The following is a 24,656-nucleotide window of genomic DNA, read 5'->3' as shown; positions in this document are numbered from 1 at the left end:
CCACCATCCCTGTGCTGAGTTCATGGGTCTGTACACCAGCTGTACCCAATATGAGGGCCCCTACCATCCAATGGGTCTGTACTCCTGCTGTGTCCATTATAAGGGCCCCACCATCTCTGGAGTATTTAGGTCTCCATACCTGCTCCCACCATACCTGAAGTGTCTGGCCTGAACAAATCTGACCTGTAAATACCCTAAATGGGGCCATATATTGGGAGCTACCATGGCAGGTTTCTGTCATCGCGATATATCTGCATATCCATGACCAAACCTCAGTTCTGTCAATTTACAGCAGAGCTCAGGAATTTCCCATTACACCATGGGAATGCTTTTGCTGGTCCCGACCTGTCATACTATGAAGTGGCTTTGCACCACCCAGAGGGGAGGGGAGACATTTTAGTTTTCTTCTTTTTTGGGTTCGCATGAAGCAAAGTTCTGGAAGGTCCCAGATTTACCTTTCAAATCCCAGACCTTTTAAGTTCCTCCAACCACCCCTTCCCAAAAAACCTGACAAAAGTACCATGGAACTTGTTGTTCCAACAACTGTGGAGGACTGGTGTAGCACCACAGCACTGCAAAATACGGCCATTCCGGAGTTCCTAAAGTATCCCCTGGAACACCGGAAAATTTGTGGGGGGGAGACTAAAGCCAGTGAGTAAGTGCACTGTATGGGGTTATCCTGGTTCTGACCTGGGTGGCCATCATTACATATATTATAATATACATCAAGTCAGAAATGTTTTGCTGGTACTAAAATCTCGAAGCCTCCGCACAGAGGTCGGCATTATCAGAAGCTGGCAGACTATGGCATTGTCCTGCAGATTGTGGGGTCTGGGCACAGACCAGGGTCAGACTGCACAGTACTGGTCAGATTTTGGGGTTTGGGGTCATTTTAATTGCACGGTAGCTTTTGGGGACAGATTACGGAGTTTTTGGTGTCTTGGGAGGTTTGAACTTAGATATGGTATAGTGGTATAGTGAGGGGTTTAGGGTCAGACTGGGGGCCATTGTGTTTGGGGTAAAGCCAAGGGCTAAAGGAGTTGAATGGTTTTGCAACATATTTTGAAGGGTCGTTTCTGTTTTTTTACTGTTGACCATGTGGATGGTCATTACACAGGTGGGTTGTCTTCATTCCAGTCATTCTGCAGTAAGTGTGTGGCTGGTTTCAGCCCATCCCGGACTCGCTTGGCTAGTGTTTACCAGAATTATAACCCTTAAAGGGACAGGCACCTTTTGTTCTGTTTCTGCTGGGTTTAGGTTGTGTGATTGGTAGGTAAAGAGATTATTATGGCAACCCTAGTGGTATTATAGAAAAGGTGTCCATGGGTGGCCCATTGTGATGTCCATTTCTCTTCCTACTTTTTACAATTCTACATAATCACCCTTGCATAATAAAATCTCCATCTGCTGTCTGACCCGTCTGACATTTAGAACTTTCAATTTCCACCCAATATTTGTAGATTTTCTTATTTTAGTTGTCCAATAGAAACATATAAAAAAAGGAACAACCAATATCTCGTAAAAGAGTCCACAAGCACAACAATGAAAACTCAGCGTGGATAAAGGAATGCAAAAAAATCAAAGAAACTTAAAGTATCTACTAAAAATTGCTTCAAAATGGAAAAAAAAACAAGCACGGGGTGTGTACGGGAATGGGTGGGGTTGGGGGGTTGTTTTTTGGTAGAGGTTAAAGTCTTGTTTTCAGTAATAAATATGTAAAGGATTGTGTGTGCTGAGTTCTCGTCATTCCTGAGATAGCAAAGGTGGAAGGTGTGCTCCATCCACATGTCAATCACTGCAGCCAATCCACCTGCATGGACATAAATCTCATTCACCAGCCACTGGTATGAGGGGTACACCTATGGAGGGCTTCATTTGTTATTTTAAGGGGACCATCACAGCCGAGGCTCCCAAATGGTGCTGAAGGTTGGCATAGCCAAGTTGAGAATGGTGCCCACTTTGTGCCAATAGAGATTGGTTTCCTATTTTTACTCCTCATCTGACTGTCCATGGCTAGTTTTAGGCAGGTTCATATGCCATTTTTGGTAAAGCAGGCAAATCCTAAATTGCACTAGTGGTGTGAAATTCAAAGGCTTAAAATGGTGATTCTAACTGCAAAAATTGATTGCAATACTTCCCCAATCAAACCCAAAGTGTCTGAATGCTTTCTGAGAATTTGCACTTTCCATATTATTCTTCTTTGAATTGATGATATAGAACCATACGCTTCAGTATCATGGTTATCCTTTGCGAACGTACTTGTTGTGGGTGGAAGATTACTTTAAAGCTAAAACAAATCTCCTTGTACTGGGTGAGGGGTCTTCAAGGGCAAAGAAACAGAAGCTCATTCTTCCTGGGGATGACGCTTTTTGGGGAAACGCTTCCTATCCTTTCCTATGGGTGCTTCCGCTGCATGACACTCAGGATAGCCAGACGGGCCTTGGCATCATCCCATACAGGGCACAACTCATTGACTTGCAGGGAATATAGATCGCCACACCAGCGGGACATTGATACTGCCATGGCTGCATTGCTTGTGGTCTTGGAAAGCAATAGGTGAATGCAGGCAGCTGCAGGAGGGGGCAGTGGGGTAAATTTTACTCTTCATATCTCTTTGGAAAAATTAGTTATTAAGTCTTGAAGTAGGGAGGGGAAACATTTTATTGGCTGGATTTCACCGTTAATACCTCGCACAAGACATAAAGGTAGTAAAAACTGTTTGGAAACCACCAGGTGTATGGCCATGGCTTTACATGGGATTATTGCCATCTATGCCCCCATTTTTTTGCTACCCAGAGACCATGTATTCTAGAATGCCAAGTATCACTCCAGTGTTTTTTTTTTTTATAATTTTGGGCTAATTGGTGGAAGTGATGCTTAGTTTTTCTTAACAGGTTCTCTTAGATCCCCTACACCTTGCAGGACTTTCTCTGTCCAAACACCTAAATAAACCTCATCTGTAAATATAAATAAAATATAATTTGCATAAACATTCATCCCCCTCATTCTTTCCCTTCCTCCCCATGTCTTTTCTTTTATAAAACAACAGCAAGCTGCAGCATTGCATTGTTGTATCTCTCTGGGTTATCTTCCTCTGCGTAGATTCCGTTAGTTTTTGGTAATATTGATGAATGCGTTGGCGGTTGGCCGCTGGCAGTTGTTTGTCGAATTCCTCACATTGTTACACCGAACATAGAAAGCACCAAATATTTCAGCTATGTTTCCATGCAGTGAATTCTCTGGGTGACACTTGTGGTGATTGTGTCTCGAATTAAATTCTTGCAGTGAAAGCTTTATGGTATTGAAATTGAAGACAATTTACAAAGTTACTTGTATATGAAATGTATTCCGATTGATGGTTGTTGTACGGAGTAATCTTCCTTGTACAGGCCCAGAGTCTTGACTTCCTTTACTAAAGGAAGGTGAATTATTGGGAGAAATAGGTTTGCCATGGGTAAGATTTAAATTTTACACCATAATTTCAGCACTAGGTGCTGTAGTTGTTTTGCCTTCTTTTCCTTCCTTTCCACTGACCGTCTCTTAAATCTTTAGGAAACCTATGATGAATTCTGCACACCTAATATGCCCATTATAGGGGGTTCCAGGGTCTGCACACCTAATGTGCCCATTATATAGGTGGTTCCTACCACCCCTATGCTGATTTCCTGGATCTGTACACCTGCTGTGTGCCCATTATAGGGTGCCCCTATCATCCCTGTGCTGAGTTCTTGCTCTATACACCTACTGTGCCCATTGTTAGGGGTTCCAGGGTCTGCATACATACTGTGCCCAATATATAGGGGTTCTTACCATCCCTGTGCTGAGTTATTGCTCTATACACACCTACTGTGCCCATTATTAGGGGTTCCATGGTCTGCACACCTACTGTGCCCATTATTAGGGGTTCCATGGTCTGCACACCTACTGTGCCCCTTATTGGGGACTCCTGCCATGCATGTGCTGATTTTCTGGATCTGTACACCTGCTTTGCCTATTATAGGGGATTCCTATCATCCATGTGCCGAGTTTTGTACCCTGTACCCCTTCTGTGCCCATTATGAGTGGCTTTGACCCGGGGCAGACATATAAATGTGCAAAGTGTGCCACTGCACCCGGGCCCTGGACCCTCCTCAGCCATGTCAGTTCAGCAGGCAGGCTTCAAGTCGATTATGCACATTGGCCCATTATTGGCTACATCTGCCATTGGCTCCAACTATTCCAGCCAGATTCTTTATTTTGTTACTCTGATATCACATCTTTATATTGTGGTAATGTGCAGCATGGTATGTACAGAAATCTTCAACACGCCCTTGCTGTAGCACCCCTTTTGCTGTGCATGGTAGTGTTCTGGGCCCTTGAAGAGAATGTAATGGGAACATCGTGAACCATCCAAGAACAATGGTGAGGTTTTGTTTAGAAAATATCAGCAATTGGAGCAACTCCAACACACCAAAAATTTTTAAATTATTTCATTATAAAGATAAACCCCCACCTCCACTCAGATAATAAAGCTCATTGTATGTGTAGTTGTGCTGTTCCAGGAATCTGCTTGTCCACCCAGCCGATCTCTGGATGTTCCCTATTTCGTATAATTTGTGTGCTATGTGTCCATTTTCTCAGGGACGATGTGCTCTGTGTGAGTGTTCTGGGTGTGGCCGTGTAGGTATTTATATAAACCATGTGTCAGAATGCAGCCTGCAATGTGCTCTTAAATTCCATTCATAAATGAACTGCTTGTAAATGGTGTCCACACCCTGCCGGCTCTACACACCTGAAATTGGGCCTTGCACACTTGCCAGACAGGTCTGAGATCTTGAGTGCTTTGCCTCAGCATGCCTAGAACCATGCGCCATCATGGCTGCCACCTAAAATGGAGCGATGCACAGCCCTGTGAAAGGTTGCCTCCTCCTGAGAGAGGGTAGACGTTCTGTACTCCTGTCCGACCGTGACAACGCTGCCCCTTTATATACGGTGCAATGAGTTAATGTGGTCACCCTAGGAAATGAATTGTCATTTGCAGGATCACCAATGAAATGAAAGAATAAAATCCTGAAAAAAGCAAAGTAATGATCGTTGATCATTTTATTTCAGTGATAATTACATTAAGGGGCTGGGATTTGTGGGCACTGGTGAAAGCAGCGTTAGAGGTCAGGGTGTGAATTGCTCCAGACACGTTTTGCAAGCCAGAGGAATGTTCCCATTTCTCTGAGACATTTGCAAAATATTAAATGCTGTTTGTTCAGAGTAGGAGCAAATAGGACAAACCGTAAAAAGTTTTCCTCTGCATCCTAAGTAAATATTTTACAACGGCCAAACCTGACGCCTCCCACAGTTTCTCTATGTTGATATTTTAGGGATGTTGGCGTGGTTCAGAAAAATCGGCATCTCGGCATGTTGAATGGCCAGTGGCAAGGGCCCCGCTGTAGTGTTCACATTGGCCATGGACTTGGAGAACTGATATGAATATGATGTCTCTCTGGTCTGATTCTGCTCTCAATAGGAGAACTTTAGTCACCCAAGCGCCCCTTTTAGGCTAGTGGATGGAGGAGGGGAGCTAGAATCGCAGTGCCAGGTAAAACAGTGATGGTACATGGTTGGCTGGCATGGCCAATTGTTTAATTCATTTGGGACTGTCAGCCATAGTTAGAGGATTATCCTCCAGCCTGAAACCACCATTCAGGTCAATTGACTATACATTATAATAGGGAGGGCTAAATGGTTTTGCCTTCTTTGGATCTAAACTGATAATATTTAAGGAACTGGCCTATATGGACTTCTTTCCTACATTTGTATAGAACTGAAGCACTTTTGTGTTGATAACTTCCAATCATGGTGACCTTTCAGCTCTATGTTAACCAAGTTTTGGGAAAATTCATACAAGTTTGTAGCTTTTTAACAGATGACGGTAGCCCACAACGAACACCTTTCATTCTATGTGGGGTAGTAAAGGGGGTCACTGCTGCCCCTCATTGACAAGTTATTGGCACATTGGTGTTGTAAGGGTTTCCTAGGGCTACAATGTATTAATTTGTGTGAATTGTGGTATTAATTTTGTTTTTTTCTATCTCCAGGTCCCGTCTCTCCCCTCCCTCTGGTGTAGAGCCATGGCACGACGCTCCCAGAGTTCCTCCCAAGGGGACAACCCCTTGGACCCCAACTACCTCCCCCCACACTACAAGGAGTATTATCGTATTGCCATTGATGTTCTGACTGAAGAGGGTCCTGAAGGCTATGAGCGTTTTCTTACTGAAGAGGGGGCTCCTGACTTTCTTTGTCCCTCTGAAGTCGACCACATCTCCAAAAGCCTTCAGAGACCCCCAGAGCCCACCCAAGAAAGCATGTATTCGGACAATGCTTATGGCATGCAAGATGATGCTGATGGATCCTCAGGGACTTACTGGCCTATGCACTCTGACACCGCCGCCCCGGAGCTAGATCTTGGTTGGCCAACCATCTTTGGATTTCAGGGGACAGAGGTGACCACACTGATACACCCGCCACCCGCGGACAGCCCCTCCATCAAAGATGAGGTGCGCCGGATGATCCGATCTGCCCAGCAGGTAAGAAAAACTTCAAAATAATAACTGTCACTTTATTTTTATGTTTATTTACATTCTGAATGTGCAATTCACAGAGTGTAAGCCATCTTCTATAAGGAATTATAAATCTCTTTTGACCTTGACTTGTTGACTTTTCAATGTGGTCCTTGGGGCAGGCAGTGATTTAAAGGACTGCAATTGCATGAGGTTGAGCACCTATGTCTAGGAAATGAGAGTCTACCCCATCTACCCCAGACGGGTGAGAAATCAGAGGAGGGCATTTAAACAATTGCACTCTCATTGGGCTAGAACAGTTTGTTTCTGAATGATAGAAGATGACTCTTCCACTCACGAGCTCTTTCCTAATGAAGAGCATTCTGAAGAACACTCAACATTTCTCTGTGTGGTCAAGCATGCACCACCCCTGCTCTTCAGCTCCAGATGTTCTCCTTTCCAAGGCCAATCCCAAGAAGTGAAAGGGTGAAAAGAAAAATAAAGGACCCCCAGTATGGTCTTAATTGAGGACTTAATGTCAAATGTCATGAGGTTGAGCTCCTACATCTAGGAAATGGGAGTCTACCCCATCTACCCCAGACTGAGGGTGAATATTTAGAGGATGGCACACCCATTGGGCTAGAACAGCGTGTTTCTGAATGATGGAAGATGACTTTTCTACTCTCAAGAGCTCTTTGCTAAAGAACAATCTGAAGAACACTCGACATTCCTTTGTGCAACAAGAAAGTCTTATCCCCGCTCTACAGCTTTAGATGTTCTCTATTCCGAAACTCTGATGGGTTTGCCTTCTGTTTGTTCTCATGCCAACTAGGTTTGATGACAAATAGTACATTCTTCATGGGGTTCTCCTAAACACTTGAGCTTAGCTAGAAACCAAGAGACCCCTAGTAAGACTGTGGCCCATGGATGGTAACCTGTGACTGCCAAGGGTGCAACATAAGTCTTTCACATGCTAAGAGCATCTGTTCCGCTCCATGTCTTTGGCAGCATTAGAGGCTGCAAGCTTGTTGTCCTCTTCTCTGTCTAACTACAACAGCAAAGAAGGTGGAGAAGAGAAGTTACAAGGACAGAAATCTGGAAAAGAATGGGATCCCTTAGGACTGGTAAAGCTTCCCTGCCGCCCTCTCCTGCCCTGGGGCTCTCCTGCAATTTTGGGGTTAGTGGGTGGATTGTTACTCTCCTGCTTCTGCATCTTATTCTTCAGGAATCTCCAACTCATAGGGACCTTAGCATTGGACTTCTGAGGCTTTTACTTCTAATGCATCCCTATGTACAGCGCTGCACAATATGTTGGCACTATATAAATCCTGTTTATTATTATTATTATCATTATTAATAATAATAATAATAATAATAATAATAATAATTTTGACTCTGTCATAATGTCTAACATAGGTATTGGAAATATTCTCTAGTTTATTGTTCCAACCTCTCTAAGTAATGGTTTTCTATTTATATAAATATACAAATATCACACAAAATTTGTGCTCTTCTTGTAGAGGTAGATTCATAGCCCATTGTCAGGTCTTGTGGTCTTCAAGCATTATATCTTGGCTTGATACATTCCAGGTACATCCATGTCCTCTTTACAAGCTGTCCCCTGCCAGCATGCCACATATTGTATTTTCTGCAGAATTTTCCACCACTCTAGAGATCTGCAGACCTCTCCAAACATTTGCAGAACATTGCTCCCTCTCATCTCCCCCCTGACAGTTGCATATTGTATATTCTGCAGATTATTCCATCGCCGATTCCTCTTTAAATCTGCAGAGCATTGCTCTGTTGCATCTCCAACCTGAGAGATTTCTAATAATATTCCTTGCAGACTATTGCTGACATTGCACCATCTTGTTGCTCTCGTGATGGATACTTATTGACCTATTCTGCAGATTATTCCACTATTGATATCCATAGAGATTTGCTGGGCATTGTTTGATATCAGTGCTTGCAGTTGACTTTCAGGATTTTTACCTGGTTTGTGTTGAGTATTCATCATAATAGTTTCCTATTCTTTTATATTATCCATGTATGCTTTTTATGTAATCATACCTGTACCTGTCCGGGTGATTTTCCTTTTGAATTGTAAGCTCTTTTGCTCAGGTTTTTTCATGTATTTGTGCCCTTTATAATGTCATTGTTCTTCTTTATATTCTAATATTTAATGAAAACACTTTATAGGTCTATACAATAAAATAAAATTATGTCTCTGTAAATATTTTACCCCCTTTGACTTATCATGTTACTCTTCCTCTGCAGGTCATTGCGATTGTGATGGACTTTTTCACCGATGTGGACATCCTCTCCGACCTGTTGGACGCGGCTGCTCGGCGTGTCCCCGTTTACATCATCCTGGACAAGATGAATTCTGACCACTTCTTGGACATGGCCGCCAAATGTCGGGTCAACCTGAACTTTGTGGAGGTAAACTCGGTCCCCCCCCATCATATCATGACCGGTTTTATAGAACAGATCTGTGTGTGGTCTGGTTGAATAGGAAATAAGCAGGAACCATTTTGTATTGAGCTGGAAAGGCTTAGAACCATTCCCTGCCTTTTTGTGTTCTGTATTGGTAGTTTTCTTGTTCCCTCCTGTTTGTTCTCCCAGTTTGACTATATTAAAATATGGAGAGAGGTTGTAACCCCTCCCTGCCTCATCCAACACAAATAAGCCATTTAGGCAGAGTTTTACTTTAACCATTGGTCTTTCTACTTGTGAAAAACAAAATATTTGTAGATTTCTGAAAATGCTGGGCGATCGTCCAGCCGGGGGTTGATTGTTGGCCTGAATTTCTTACACGTTGGGGGTCTTCTTTCCTATTACAGCTTTGTGAACATCACGTATGAGAAAGTGATCCCCCTCAGTCCTCCGACCACCGAACATGTAAACCCAGCATGCTTACTGCAGCTATTTACAGCCGTGTCTATAAACAGCGCTGACTTCCATACGTTCCTCTGATCGCCTTCCCTGGAAAAAAAATAGCACCAGATGTCTCCAAGTGGGATCTGGACTGCTATGGAGAGAGAGACCACTGTATGTCCAGTTTAGATGTACAATCACAGATACAAAGGCTACTCAATTAATAACCAGGTTCCGTTTCAGCTACTTGGTCATTGGGTGAAATGGTTGTTAAACCAGCCAGTTCACCTAAGGAATTGTTTAGGTTAACCCATATTCACCTAGCCAATTCAAACTGAACCCATGTACACTTGCACCTTCTCTGGTCTTCTCTGGTAGACTTGGGGGGTTAGTAATGGAAGATCTGGGGGTTTTGGTAGATCATTGGCTTTATATTAGCATGAAGTGGAAAGCTGCAATATCTAAAGCTAGTAAAGTACTTTCTTGTATTATGGGAGGAATAGGCTGCAGAGACGGAGACATAATCCTGCCCCTGTACAAAGCATTGGTCAGACCACATCTGGAATATGCAGTCCAGTTTTGGGCACCAGTTCACAAAAAGGACATTGTGGGATTGGAGAAAGTGCAGAGAAGGACAACTAAACTAATAAAAGGAATGGAGGAGCTCCGCTATGAGGAGAGATTATCTGAACTGAATGTATTATCCCTTGAGAAGAGACCTATAAGGGGGGATATGATCACCCTGTATAAATATATAAAGGGTCCATATAGCGAACTCTCTTCCCCATTATTCACTTTAGGATCATTACAAAGGACAAGGGGGCGCTTTTTGTGTCTGGAGGAAAAGAAGTTTAATCTCTGGATAAGGAAGGGATTCTTCACTGTAAGGTGTGAAAATGTGGAATCGCCTCCCTCAGGAAGTAGTTTCAACAAGTTTTATAGATTGCTTTAAGAAAAAGCTGGATGATTTCTAGAAGCACAGAATATAACTTGGCATGAAGGCTTTAAAGTACAGATGGCAGTGACTGTTGATCCAGGAAACATCCAATTGCCTCATGGAATCAGGAAGGAATTTTTTTCACAATTGTACCAGGGCTTTTTTTTCTGCCTTCCTCTGGATCATCGGTCACCAACTGTTGGTCCATCCACAAGAAATTTTTGGTGGTCCACGGCCCTGGCCGTTCTCAGGAGAAGAACCCTGCTTAGGGGGGGGGGGTGCACCTGCCAGAGCCGCAGACCATGTCCCGTATGCATCACAGGCTCAGGGCGGTGGGCCGGTTGTGTCTCTGGACACAACCTGCCCACTCTCCCATCGCAGGTCTGAGCCTGAGTGGGTGGGTTGTGGCATCATGACATCACTATGGGGGAAGTTGGGGTGACACCCGCCTCCCCGCGAATACGCGGTCTGGAGCGGATAAATTTAGTGATTCGTGTGTCCGAAAAGGTTGATGACTGCTGCTCTGGATCAACTATGTCTATAGAGTTTTATGTCTGGGATATGTTTATTTCCCCAGTGGTTGAACTTGATGGACTGTTTTTTTCAACCTGACTATGTATGCAGCCTAATAACTTAAATGCAACACGGGGGCCAAGAGTTGTTTTATTTCAGCAGCGTGTTGGAGAAAGGACATCATAATAAATGGTGGTAAATCTCACCAAGGCATGTGATAAGCAGGTGAACTAGTCCTAAATGCAAAAGAATCAACAGCAGCTCTCAAATGTACTATAGGAATATCCTTCCTGTATGTTAAAGAATATCCCTATTTATAAAATATCCAAATATATTAAACATTTGTGTCTGCTAAGGAGAATAAGGGCCCATTCACACTAATAGTTGTGGTAAGGAATGCTATGTATGTGTGTGTGATGTGGCACCATTCATCTTCATATGTGTTGGAGTAAGCTGCCAGATGCATGCACTTTTTTCACAATAGTGGTGTGACCGGTGCCTTAAACCAGTTATACTTTGTGAACTGAATTACAATGTATTAAAATGTAAAAATTTGAACCTTCTGTGCTTTTGCTTATCAGAGAAATATGGCACCCACCAGTGTTCTCCCCGGTCCTTTTAGCTGGGCGGACCATCCAGCACTCTTCAGTAACCACCCGGCTGTTTTTGGGTGGTTACTGAGAAGTTGGGTCACAATACAGGGGCTGCCACCCTCCTACAGCTTCTTTTCACCCAGGTTAAATAACTTTCTGGGGGTGAACGCTGCATATTCACAATACAATTATGGCATTCTTTATTTGGATTTAGGTTTTACATTTGTTAGATATTTTTATATTTTATATTTTTACCAGGTTAAATGGTTTTTAAAAAAATTTACACTCCAGGTAGCTGAAAGTTGCTGCAGGTTGTTGCTCGATTTCCCACAATGCACCTGTCATCACCAGCAATAGCAATAATTAAATCCCGATTGTATTATCACAAAGAAGGCCACTATTCCTTTATTTACCTGTAAATATCCCCCACCCAGGTGAGTCTCTTGTATTTATTGTATAATGACACCCAGTGACATGTGACCACACCTGCTGAGCTCATCTCCCGCACACCACCTGTCAATGCCGACTTTGTTTCCATCCTTTAGCTGTGCTCCGGGTATAAGGGGAGATCTGTAGGACACCGCCATCCCATCTGTTGTCTTATATTTAATTTTAATTGCGAATCTATAGTTTTTTTTCTAGTTTTTTCAATTATTTATTTTTTGGGGGGAATTTCTGTTCGTTCATTTTTTCCTTTAGTAAACGACAACTTCCAAAAACAGGAGAAGTTTATAGGGTATCATGTTTATTTCTTAAATATTGTCCATTGTGGAAAGGTACATTACAAAGGTGCAACTGAAAGGAGGAAAACTGGTTGAACAAACTAGGATGATAGCGCCACCTAGAGGGAGTCTTCTATGTGTGCATGGTCTCTATAGGTAAAGTAGTGTTTTGTTCGAAAATGATGGCCGACCTGAAAGTCAGGGCTGCCATTAAAAGAGAAGGAAAAAAGGGGAGACTTTTTCTGAGTACAGCTATCTTGGCGAGGGGTCCATATGCACCAAGATGAGCCATGTAGATTAAAAGGGAGGCTTAAGAAGGTGTATAAGAGCACACTTGCAGTTACAGGTTTGCACTATGGGGTCACTAGATGATGCATGGACAAGGAATGTACTTGGAGCCAATGCGAAATCACTTAATTACACAAGACTGGGAGTGCAATGCAGAATCTGATAAAGCCTTCTGTCTACTCCTTCTTCTTTATAAATTTTTTATATGGGTTTTCTTTGGTTTTAGATTTTATAACGCCATTTTGGATTTATTTGGTTTAACAAGCTTGGTGAAGGAATGACCTAGTCTGCATGTCTATACTTGTTGCCTTGTTCTATATATGTCCATTGTGTCATGTGCCCATTGGTTAGTTTGATTATTAAATAATTATTGTTTCCTCTCCCAGTTCCTCAGAGTCCGGACACTCTCTGGCCCCACCTACTATTGCCGGACTGGCACCACCTTCAAGGGGAACTTGCTGGAAAAGTTCATTCTGGTGGACTGTACCGTAGTACTTAGCGGCACCTACAGGTAAGATAACGAGCGTCCTTCACGGAAAGAAAAACTGTAATGTATCCAAACTCATCATAATGCACTTTTAATTTTTCCCTCATTATAGGTTTGCTTTCAAATGTATCTAAACCCCTCATGTGAACCTAGTAATCTATCTAAAGAAAATTGTGCCTCAAATATTTAAGGTTGATGCCAAGCCCTCTAAAGGTAATTGGTGGTTAGAGTTTTGAACATAGTGACCAAAGAAAGAAGGGTTTTGAGGGAGCACGACAAAGCAAAGAAGCAATTTAATCTTAAAGGTCTACATATTCTAGTTATTTCATAAACAGACATCATCAAATACTACATATTATATGGCAAAGTTAGCTGTAAGGCATATTTCAGTGTCAGAATACCAAGTTCTATTTGTGTTTACACCATGTAGACCTAACACGTTTCGCAGACATACGGTTCTGCTTCTTCAGGGAAGGTGTTTGTTTACATAGACTGTGTAATATATATATATATATATATATATATATATATATATATATATATATATATATATATATATATACATACATACATATATATATCCGGAACTGCATCTGTCTGCGAATCGCATTGGGACAAATGGTGCCAACACACGTAGAACTTACCCTCTCATGTACCACTAAGCTAATGTGCTGTGGGCTGTGAGTGGAAAATTTCTAATTGTTCATACAAATTAACATAAAGAATTAACATACAAATATAAAGAAACTTGGTGAGCTAAATATTTATAGCTATTATAATTGTCTTTGTCTTGTTCTTGCAGTTTCATGTGGTCATTTGAGAAGATCCATCGAAGCATAGCGCACATCTTCCAAGGTGAGCTGGTCTCCAGCTTTGATGAAGAGTTCCGGATCCTTTTTGCCCAATCAGACCCCCTTATTCCTCCTGAGAACGCTTTAATGACCATGGAAAAGCCTTACATGGGGATGGTTCCTTTCACTGGCCAGAGGCCATTCTTTGAGAGGAAGCTACAGTTTATGTTCCCCCGGGACGACGGTTCTCAGAACTCGTTCAACTCCTTTGGGGTTGACCCTGACCGCCATTTTCTTCACCACGGCTTCCGCAGAGAAGAAATGATGAGACAGGCGATGGAGACCTCGGGTATGAGGATGCATGGGCAAGGCATGAGGTTCCCTGAGCCAATGCAGATGTCATTTTTGCATAACAAACAACTGGAGATTGACGCTTTCAAGAGACACAGTTTTGCTGAAGGCACGTATGAGAATTATACAGCTTCTAAACAGTACTCAAGGCAGATGTTTATGAACACTGATAATAATGAATACCGCTTCCAGTCAAGTCAATTTCAGAAAAGTCAGTTTATTCAGACGGAACGCCCAGGGCGGACTCAGGGACTGTTTGAGAAAATTAGAGGTAGCAGAGGTCACCAAGAAATAGAAGATGGGGATTCAAGGTTTTCTTTCAAGGCTTTGCAAGGAGAAAGCAATTTAGCCCTTGAAGGACCTCACACAAGGCTTGGTTATAACCCTTCAAATTCATCCCGAGAGGTTAGACATGGTTCAGACCAAGTTGTACTTGGGGATGAGGGGAGATTTGGGCAAAGGTCACAATCGCGGCAGAAATTCATGTGCCAAATATCACCCACCCACAAACAAGGTGTAGAGCAGAGACAATTTTTCCAGGACCAAGATGCTGATAAAAAGGCCCAAGATAACAAACAAGGTTTACGTAGTTGGCGCATTTCATCCTACCTGAGTGGTATTCAGCCAGATAATGATGAGGAAGGAATGCCAATGCCCTTAGACTCAGAACCCTTTGATGATGCGCCGGTTGAAAAACCAGCTCCAACAAACCAATATGAGACCCTCATGAAATATTCTATCGATCCCATCCCCCCATACAGGCCTGTAGCTGCAGTTAATGATGCCCCAATGGTGGCTGAAACTTCAAAGGAAATAGCAGTATTGGAAAAGGAGAAAGAAGATTCTTTCCTATCAAGACACGATTCCTTCCGGACAAGGACCAACCCCTTGATCCAAAGAAGCTCCCGTCTACGCTCTTCACTTATATTCAGCAATTCTAAGCTAGAGCAACACAATTCTACTATTGAGGCTACACAGAGCATTCAGAAGGAGCAAAGTTCTACTGAGATAGTTCGAGACAATGAAATTCTCAAGACGTCTGCTAAAGTTTCAGAGATTTTGGAAAAATATCGAACTGTAAACAAAGATGGTGAAACTACATCAGTGACGCAAGCCAAAGCAGCTGCGGCAGTCATCCAAGCGGAAACAGAGGATGGACAAAAGAAAAGCACTGAAGCCCTATCTTTTAAATCTCTGGAGTCTAAGCTGCTAGACAAAGATTCATTTAGCCGAACTCTTCTGGAATCCCAATATCGTTCTTCAGTCACTTCTAAGTTCCAAGACCTTTTCAGCAGAAAAGAAGAGAAAGTTAGCAGTTCCTTCACCAAAATTGAGCAGAAGATGTCAAGTGTTCAGACAACAGAAAGCAATATCCCTTCACTTCCCGAGAAGGCAAGTGGACCAATCATCACGGAGGTTGTAGACCCGCCTAAGCTACCAGCAATTGAACCTCCAAAACCAATAAGTGCTCTTAGCTCCGGGCTTTCATTTGGCAATGCTCTAGAAAGTATGTCGCAAAACCCAACACCTGTCACACCTGTTGCACCTGTCACATCCGTGGCATCTACTACATCCACCACCTCCTTGACAAAATCAGAAGAAGAGCTGTCCAAGGCAGAAACACCCATGGAGTTTATTCGGAAGGGATCTTTGAGGCTGAAACAGTTTTTGCAGTCTAAAGCAGATAAGAAAGCAGATGAAGATTTGTCTTCTGATGCAGCTAAAGTTGAAAAACAGAATAATGCACTTAGACGGCTCTCTAAAACCGAGACCTCAGACTCTGCACTTGTAGTGGACACGGAGGACAAGACCGCTAAAGGTATATCAGTTTCTCCTCCTAAAACATCATCGACCACCCAGAGCAGATTGTCCTCCTCAACGTCAAATGTTATCTTCAGCAGTAATCTACGTGATGACACCAAGGTGATTTTAGAGCAAATATCTGCTAACAGCCAGAAAAACCGGGCTGAGATGGCCAAGCAATCCCAAGCCTTGTCTTCAAATGATTCAGAGGTGACGGCTCCCACCACCAACTCAACTGAAATGAAAGCAGAGGAGGTCTCAAGCCCAGAGTCAGCTTCTGTAACCAGGACCGGTAGCTTCCTAAGTAGAAGCCGATTTTCACGGCCATCACCAACCTCCCCGGAAGACAGAGATAATCTCCTGAGGAGGATGGAAAGCATTAGAAAGGAGAAAAGAGTCTATAGTAGGTTTGAAGTATTCTGTAAAAAAGATGAGCAACAAAACCAAGCAGAAGAGATCGAGGATGACGCAAAGGACAAGAAAGGAGGAAAATTCATGCCTAAACTTTTAGGAACTTTAATAAAGAAATGATTGTAGGTATTCTACTGATAAAACCATCTGGTGCCAACCCCCACCTCATCTCCCAAGGACTTCATCCCGTTATCAAAGCCAGCAGAGGTGTTAATTATCAAACTTTCTCCATAACTTTTTGTGGTTATTTTTAAGAGATGCAACAGACTGATAATACAGAATAAGCAGTTTACTTGCCAACTGGCTGGAGAACAAAATAATGCTTCCTTTTTTTTTTTTTTTTAGCACTTCTAGGTCTTTTACCAAAGAAATATTTCCACATTGTGCCTAGAACACAAAGCACTGAGCGGACCCTACATCACGTGCCCTTTTTATATTAGAAAATAATTTTAGATTTTTAGCAGTCGTCATTCTGAATGCATTAAATTGATTAAAAACTACAACAGAACTTAAAATATGGATCCAGTAAAATATTTTTTTTTAGTTTTTGGATGATGCAAGAAAGGACTTAAAGCTTTTATCCCGGCTGCTTTGGAACCTTTTTTAATTTTTTTTTATTTCCAGCTCACAACAGTGTCATAAGCTAGGAAGTAAATGAAAATCTGCAACAGTGGCACAGACAGCAATGAAGTTCTGACAATAATGAGAACAGAATATGGTTGCCTCACAATCATGGCTTTGAGATATAATTGCCAATGAATCTTTTGGGGATAGTTCCCGCACAGGGGAAATGGTCTAAAATTCCCATCTCAGGAGCCTATTGACTCTACTTTGTCTTTTGGTTGAAGTCTTCAATAGCTTTCCAGCCTTCCTGAGTCATAACAATGTTCCTGCAGAGTCACAGAGCCAAGCATTGGACTGGAGGCCATGCAGCTGAATGCTCTTAGGTCCTAGATGGACTCTGGGGCTACTTTATTCCCCAGATTTGGGTGGGGAGGGGTAGTTTAATCAAAACCCCCATCCCACTTTTTTCTCCATCAATCATCTATGGATAATCTTTAGACATATTTGAAAGTCCTTCACCATTTATAAGCCTGAGTGGGTTTTTAGCCCTTGCATTACATTACTAAAAAATTAATAATTTCTGTCTGTGCTGCTTTTGGACCTCTGCCCTAATTTTCCTCTTTTGGTAAAGCCATTGTCATCTGAACAGAATATGATGGAAGGTATCAATAATGGAGCAGTAGATATTAATAAATACCCAACAAGGGTCTTAATCCTTCCCAATTCTATCCAAACATATATAAAAAAAAAAAGTTTTGCCTGGACTTTTTTTAAACTAGCAACCTTCATTGTGGAACTCTAAGCTGTACATGCTGGGTCCGTATGTTCTGCGGCAGCTGGAGAACCAGGGGAAAATTATAAGAACCAGGAAACAATTTCAGCTCTGGTCGCTGTTTTTTTTTGTTTTTTTGTTTTTTACACATTGTAAATATGTATTTGTTATCAATAGGAGCGAAACATGGGTTCTTTTACAAAATATGTATTTTATCATTCCAGGAGTCCCATGGTATTATTTTTTTAAGTCCTGATGTACGTCAGCAATGAAATAATGGTTTATATTTTAATACCGCCTTGTGTTTTTGCACATATTGGAGTTTAGCATAGAATGTATTGCAAAAAAGCAATTAGGAGTTACACAAAATCCGATTTTGTTTAATGCTAATACAGTTCTGAATACTGTCATTGGATTGGCTGGTGCAGGGGGCTAAGCTCTTTTATGCCAGCAAATCTCTGGTTTTAAAGCTTCATTTTTAGTTTCTAATGGAATAACTTGAACTGGGAGAATGAACTGTTTAATTTAAGCAATAAGGGGAAATGTGAAAAATATATTTTTTGATAAAAAAGCAAGGCACACTGCCCAGAAAATGACAAAGGGCACATGGATTTAATACAGGGTGGAGTTATTCGGTGTAGAGCTCAAAGGGCCAGGTCCTGTTTCTTCCAAGGCTCATCCAACATTGGCAGGAATGAAGACCAATCCACAGTCATCATTGGCGCATTCTGCATTTTTACTGGATGAGAGGAAATCATGATTTGCTGCACAATTATTATTAAACAGGATTTATATAGCGCCAACATATTATGCAGCGCTGTACATTAAATAGGGGTTGCAAATGACAGACTGATACAGACAGTGACACGGGGAGGAGAGGACCCTCCCCAGAAGAGCTTACAATCTAGTAGTCCTATCACAGTGACGTACACTCCAATAAAGGAAAGCCCCGGCACAGGAGGAATGCTCTAAATTACCCGTCTCCAGAGCCCTTCACTAATTCTTTACCAACTTTTCAATCTTGTCCATTGACAACAAAGTTCCGGTAGACTTTGCTAGGTTCAGAATCTGATTGGGAAGATGAAATGGAAGGTCTTAGATGGATTCTGAGCCTTCTGTATTCCCAGAGGTTCAGGGATCGGAGGGGTAGTTTACTCATTACAACTTCCATCCCACTTTGTTCTCAAAGCAGGCATTTTAATTTCATTGGCATGGGGAAATATTATTAAAGTGGTGGCAATACCCATTCCCAAAACCAAATACTAGCAATGAGTTGGCCACAACCCAGCTTTCAACCCACCATTCGACCTACCTATTAACATTACTCCATTGTTGGACAATGGTGGAAGGTTGGTGACATGCAGATATGGTCCTGGTAGTGGTAAGAACAGATACACTGATGTGGAAATAAGACAAAAAATGAGCCAGGTCTAGGTATAGCAATCTGGTCCTGGACCACAGACGTCCTTTACCCACTGATAAAGAAAAAGAATGGTTTGGTGCAAATAATTATTAGGGAATATTTTCCAACACATTTCATGAATACAAAATCTCCCTTCTTCAGGGCAGGAAGGTGCGGGGAGCTGCAGTAATGGTCCCAGTGTGTCTGCAATACACGAACAATATTCACACTGAGCCTGCAAACCATACAGCAGATGTTATTGGCATTACTAAGCCCTAAAAGAGGACATTTAGTAATCCTTTGAAATGTTTGAAAACAACTTTTGTATACTGGCTGCAGTGCAGTTTATAATTCCTTCATCTGCAAGTGCCGGGTGCTGAGATGACGATGATGGCGATTTAACACCACTGACCGTGGATGAGATTCAGGTCGTCTTTGGTCAACCAATGGCTAAGATGGAATTTGGAAATGGAAAAATACGGACGGGACAGCGAAGGAATTATGAGGAGAAGGATCCCAGGCTTTGCATGGTGGGCAGGCTAAAAGGTAAGTCTGCTGTATTGTAGACCTGGAAGACAACTGGGAAAAGATGGCAGGGACAGTGAAGAAATGACAAGGGGTAGAATAGACTTTGCTTGGGGGACACATTAAAAGGTAAGTCTGCTATATTGTGGACTTGGAAGACAACTGGGAGAAGATGGGACCGATGGTGAAGGAATGAGTAGAGAACCTTGGATGGAGCATCATGGACACAATAAAAGGTAAGTCTGCCATATTGTACAAGTACAATATTACTTGTACGGTATGCCAAGAGCCCCGGGGGCAACAATTATTAATTTTAGTAAACAAATGGAATTATTTGCACCTAACTTTCTTTAGGTACCTTAACCAATGTATCTTTTCGGCACTTGGTTTTCCTCTACAGATCAACTCAACCTGACAACCATGTACACTGGGCAGCGGTTGACTATTCTAATACCCCTAGGCCCCTTGTCTGCATTCCCATGGTCATGTGCACTTACCCTAATAATTAAATCCCTTGGAACTTGAAGAGTTTATCAGCAATGTAACCTAACTTTGAATTTAAAAGGAATGGCTAACGGCCAGCTGGCCCATCCCATTGCAACAACACTTACCTGCCCCCCTATCTATCCCTATGGGCTTACCTGTGAATGAATAAGGGAATCCTGTCATCTATTCAAGAAGTAATCAGTTGCCCCTGGGGCAAACAAAGGGTGCGTAAGCACTTGTGGCTAAGGTTAAAGGGTGCAGTTGCTGCTTCCTGCTCCTTTGGGATTCTACCACTGGAACTCCACCCTGAATTATAATTTATTGGGGCCCTCCTTTACTATTACTACTGATCTGTGTGCAATTCTATGTGGATTTCCATATGGCAGCAGAGGGAAATAGAGGTACGAGGAGCAGAGTTCATCATGACTACTATATGCTGTACAGAACGGGAGTCACTTTAATCTGTTTGTTTTATTTTTTTTGTGTCTTTTTTTTTTTTTTTTTAATTGCAAAGTCAGAATGGTCAAATTTGGGTGTGAGCGGATATTTAAATTTGAACTGACATAAAGAGCAATATTGAATGGCGGGTTGGTTGTGTAGGTTTGCAGCTGTCGATTTGCCTCCCTCTTATCATTCATTTCCTCTACTCATAGGGGGCAGTATACTAGAGTGCGTCTATGGTGCCAACCACACTACTATTGGCTCAGGTGTATTATGTCAAAATAAATTGTTCAATCCATTTCTTGTCCTTGTTTTTATTTCAGTTTAATATTTCTTATTGTCCTCAAATCTATCAGTGGTTCAGTGGGTACAAATCTCTCCTAGGTGGGGCAAAATGCCCTCTTAGCCCAGCCACTCAACCAGGGTTCCTCTAAAGGCTTTTAGCGGTTCATTGAGGTGTTGCTGATTGAATTTCGATTGGATGCACCTTCCTAGTTTTGGGTCCAACACCTTTTGGCAGTCTGTGGGCTTCATGCCAATGGTCTTTTGGCTGTCTCCAGGGGTTTCCTGGAGACAGCCAGGAGTGGGTCCTAATCACCTGTCACAATAATAAAGTGAATATTTTCAAGGGGATCAAACATGAAAACTGAAAACAGGTCAGCTTTAGATGTACTTTACAGTGGTACTCACAGATTGGATGGTTTGGGGGCAGATAAAGAAAAAAAAATGTGGATAGATGTTGCCCTTTAACGGGTTTAAAACTTTTCCCATTACCCATCTAACACACAAGCACCTGTAAATCTGTAAACAACCAGGAGATCAGTATACACATTTTGGGGCATTTTAAATCATATTTTGTATTTGAACAAATTTCTTATGCAATTATTCTTCCCAGACCTGACTTTCAATACTCATTCCATCAGGCATAGTTTCCTTGGGTGGTTCGTGTGGCATAGGAGATCTCTTCGGGGTGGCAGGTGATATGGCTTTGCCAGGGCAAGCCTAGCAGACTTGCTGAGGGGGCTCCATTGTGCGCTTAGGATCTTTTCCTCTAGCTTGTATCATGCATTCATCCATTGAGGAATGGCCAGTATGACTATCAGCTCCCATGTGTTCATGCATAGGGGGAGCATTATGTTTGTTTCACGAGAGGGATCCACACCTCATTGAGAATGATCCTCTACTTTTACTCCTGATAGCACACACAGATTATATACCTTGCACATTGGGACTAGGACCAAGGAAGCAATACACAAAGAGGAAGTGCTAATGGTCTCAGTGATATAAAAAAAAAACAAAAAAACAAAAAAAAAAAACACGGTGACAAAAGTGGGTGCGCTACTTACCTTCCTGGGCTAGGCTGGTCGTTATTGGAGTTTGGCTCAGAAGCCGTCCATACTGTGTATTTAAATGGTAGTACTTAACCTACAATCCATCCTTTTAGGTAGGGTGAGTTTGACAGCTGGAGACCCACTGCGCATGTGCAGGCTCCTACGCATGCAGGGAACCCGGAAGACTGACAAGGGGTACCCATGTGCATGGAAGCATCTGTACAAGCAGGTGAACTTAAGAATAACTGGATAGGGAGCTATGGATGTGACCTGTAGCATGATTTCGTGTTTGAAACTTTATTATATTCATACTATTATATTATACTGTAAAATAAATTTTCATGAAACACAATGTACTGCTTTTAGACTTTTAAATCTAGTGTATTTCATTCAATACAGTTATTTTGTATTGGATGCAAGACAATACGGGGGACAGATCGAGGAACAGGACGCGGCCAGAAGATGACAGGACACTGGAGGATGCAGATGGAACCCGGTGTTTATTTTTTACTTTATTTTTTATTTTAGCTACCCTGAGTGTGGCTCGGGGTTACCGCTTTCAGCAAGTTTTTTTTTTACCCCAAGTCACACTCTGGCTTACCGCTTGGGAGGTTAGGACACCATTGGAGTTCAGCGGTCAGTCATAGCTTTACTTTAACAAGGTAGGCAGCTGCACCTGACAGTAAGAAGGAACGCCAAGGTCAGCTCTAAGTTATTGAGTTACAATCCTGGGGGTAGGAAGAGCAAGGGGATTAACCCTATTTGTAGTCTGACATGGAGCTGTCAGGAAAAGAAAATCTACAAAGCCCCCAAACTCTTCATAAACTTATCAATGAGAGGTGAAAGCTGAACTCATTGATCTCCCAATAACTATCATGGGTCAACGTAGGTGATCCAACAAACCTGGAAGTACATTTTTGGTCATTGCATTCCTATTGCTGGTTTGGTTTTTTGATGCATTATATATCGTGAATAGAAACAATAAAACTTTTCCTATTATATACAAGTGAGTTTTGGTGTTCATTGGTGATTTAAAGGCTATAATTGTATCCGAGGTAGGTGGATGTAAAGCAGGAAGATAACATTGTGATCAAGCAGCTTCATTATAGGAGGCCGGGTCCCCTCAGTAAAAAAAATACCCAAATTCCTGTTCACATGTGAGGTGTATGGTTCCCCCGGGGAATGAATGATCTCGGGTGTATGGGAATTACGTTATTCCGGCCTGACCAAACATCCCAAACCTGGAGGAGGACCAGGGGAAGATGGGGGGAGCCATGGTGGATGGAGAAGACCCCTATTAGATCCCCCTATGCCTCTCGTATGTTACAAAGAAATCTTTCTGCTGGTCAGCTGAACCCTACAGATAAATCTGAAGCAGAAACTTCCCTATAAAATAAATCCCTGAAATAACCTCCCTGCAGATCACATTGGGGCCATAACAAAGTATATCATTGTACTTAGACACAAGCCTGTTCATAAGGACTGAAGTTTAGCAAAATAACAAAGTAACGAAAGATTTGTATGGAATATTTATGTTGTCTGTGTCACAGATAATCGGTATGTACTTGTGCAGAAATATTTTCCTGCTTTTTGGTGTATTTGGGGCTTTTCTGTGGTGAAAACATTTCTAAAGCGACTCCCATTGTCCCAGAGCTGTCCATTGTCTTACAAGGCTTATTTTACCTGAGGGGGGGTATTAATGGGGCAACATTCCTGTCAGTACCCCCCCCCCGACCAGGTGTTTAGGCTGTACAGGAACTACTGAGCAGACAGCTGCAGTCGGGGACTCCTTTGTGAGCTGCACAGTAAGGTGACTGTGATTGGCTGCAGGTGTGAGGGGAGGACTCCACCCCCAGGGAGAGGAAGACTAGATAGGTCTCTGGAGAACTGAGAGCCCCCATAAAGGCGGTGTCATATTTATGTCATGCATCCAAGGAAGATGGAGAGCGTCTGCCTTCAGTCAGCCTGGGGCCATTCACAGTGATTGAGTTCTTAGACCAGCAGATTGCTGGTCCCAGAATTTTTTGTGCCCCTCCCCCACAGTGGGCCTAACACCCATCAGCCCTCACTGGACTATCACCCTTGTGACCCCTGGAGGGTGTTTATTGTGTAAATATATTTAGTGATGGGGGTTTTAGAGGCCCCGGTCTGAGTCTCCTGTGTTATCCTCCTGGGGAGGTGAGTTTTCTTTCTGCGCCAAAGATGGCCGACCTCTCGCCTCCTTATTGTGTGGGGGAAGTAGAACCTCACAGACCTCTGGTGGGGTCACACTATAAAGGGGGGCACACAGGGAGGTACAGACCCCTATGAAGGGGACTTGGTGGGGGGTAGTCCAAGATGCCCCGGCCTGCTCTCTATCTCAATTCTCTCCAGACTATATCAAATAAGGAGAGAAAGAAAGATTGGCTTGCGGCAAGGTTTGTGTAAATCAAAAACGAAACCTAATTTTAACGCCGAGTGGTTATACCTAAGGCTAACAGAGAAGCAATCCCGTGAAGAAGCCTTAACAAGTGAAACGCGTCGGGCATGAGTTCATTGTTGGATGTACTTATTGATCCCCATGTGCATTCCCTAACATGGGGAAAATGATGTACTAATATTGTATAGGAGACCTTTGTCTAAGTTTGAACATAGCGTAGTGGTTCTCTGTTATAACCATTCGTTATTAACATTATGTTTTGTTTTTCATTTATACAAACCTTGCTGCAAGCCCATCTTTCTTTTTCTCCTTATTTGATATCGTTCACTAGTAAGAGCGAGGCAAATGCTGACAATTTATAATCTGTGACTTTGGGGATAGTTTTAAACTAATAAACACAATTCTCACTG

The 24,656-nt window shown here is 42.4% G+C and overlaps 1 protein-coding gene and 1 pseudogene across 1 annotated transcript in view; both read left to right on the top strand.

The window, feature by feature from the left end:
* Positions 1 to 20,794, top strand: part of FAM83H (family with sequence similarity 83 member H) — a 46,479-nt gene extending 25,685 nt beyond the window's left edge. The window contains exons 2-5 of the mRNA XM_072410589.1: positions 6,072 to 6,560; positions 8,811 to 8,975; positions 12,850 to 12,974; positions 13,753 to 20,794. Coding sequence (XP_072266690.1) covers positions 6,105 to 6,560; positions 8,811 to 8,975; positions 12,850 to 12,974; positions 13,753 to 16,426 — 3,420 coding nt within the window. The 5' untranslated portion in view covers positions 6,072 to 6,104 and the 3' untranslated portion in view covers positions 16,427 to 20,794. The remainder of the gene's footprint in view (positions 1 to 6,071; positions 6,561 to 8,810; positions 8,976 to 12,849; positions 12,975 to 13,752) is intronic.
* The window catches only part of LOC140331882 (NACHT, LRR and PYD domains-containing protein 3-like), a 42,283-nt pseudogene continuing 37,126 nt past the window's right edge, over positions 19,500 to 24,656 (top strand).

The sequence above is a fragment of the Pyxicephalus adspersus genome, chromosome 5 (genome assembly GCF_032062135.1).
Source record: "Pyxicephalus adspersus chromosome 5, UCB_Pads_2.0, whole genome shotgun sequence".
NCBI classification, from domain to species: domain Eukaryota; kingdom Metazoa; phylum Chordata; class Amphibia; order Anura; family Pyxicephalidae; genus Pyxicephalus; species Pyxicephalus adspersus.
The sequence above is the reverse complement of the archived record's forward strand: the minus strand, read 5'-3'. Positions and strand labels throughout refer to the sequence as shown.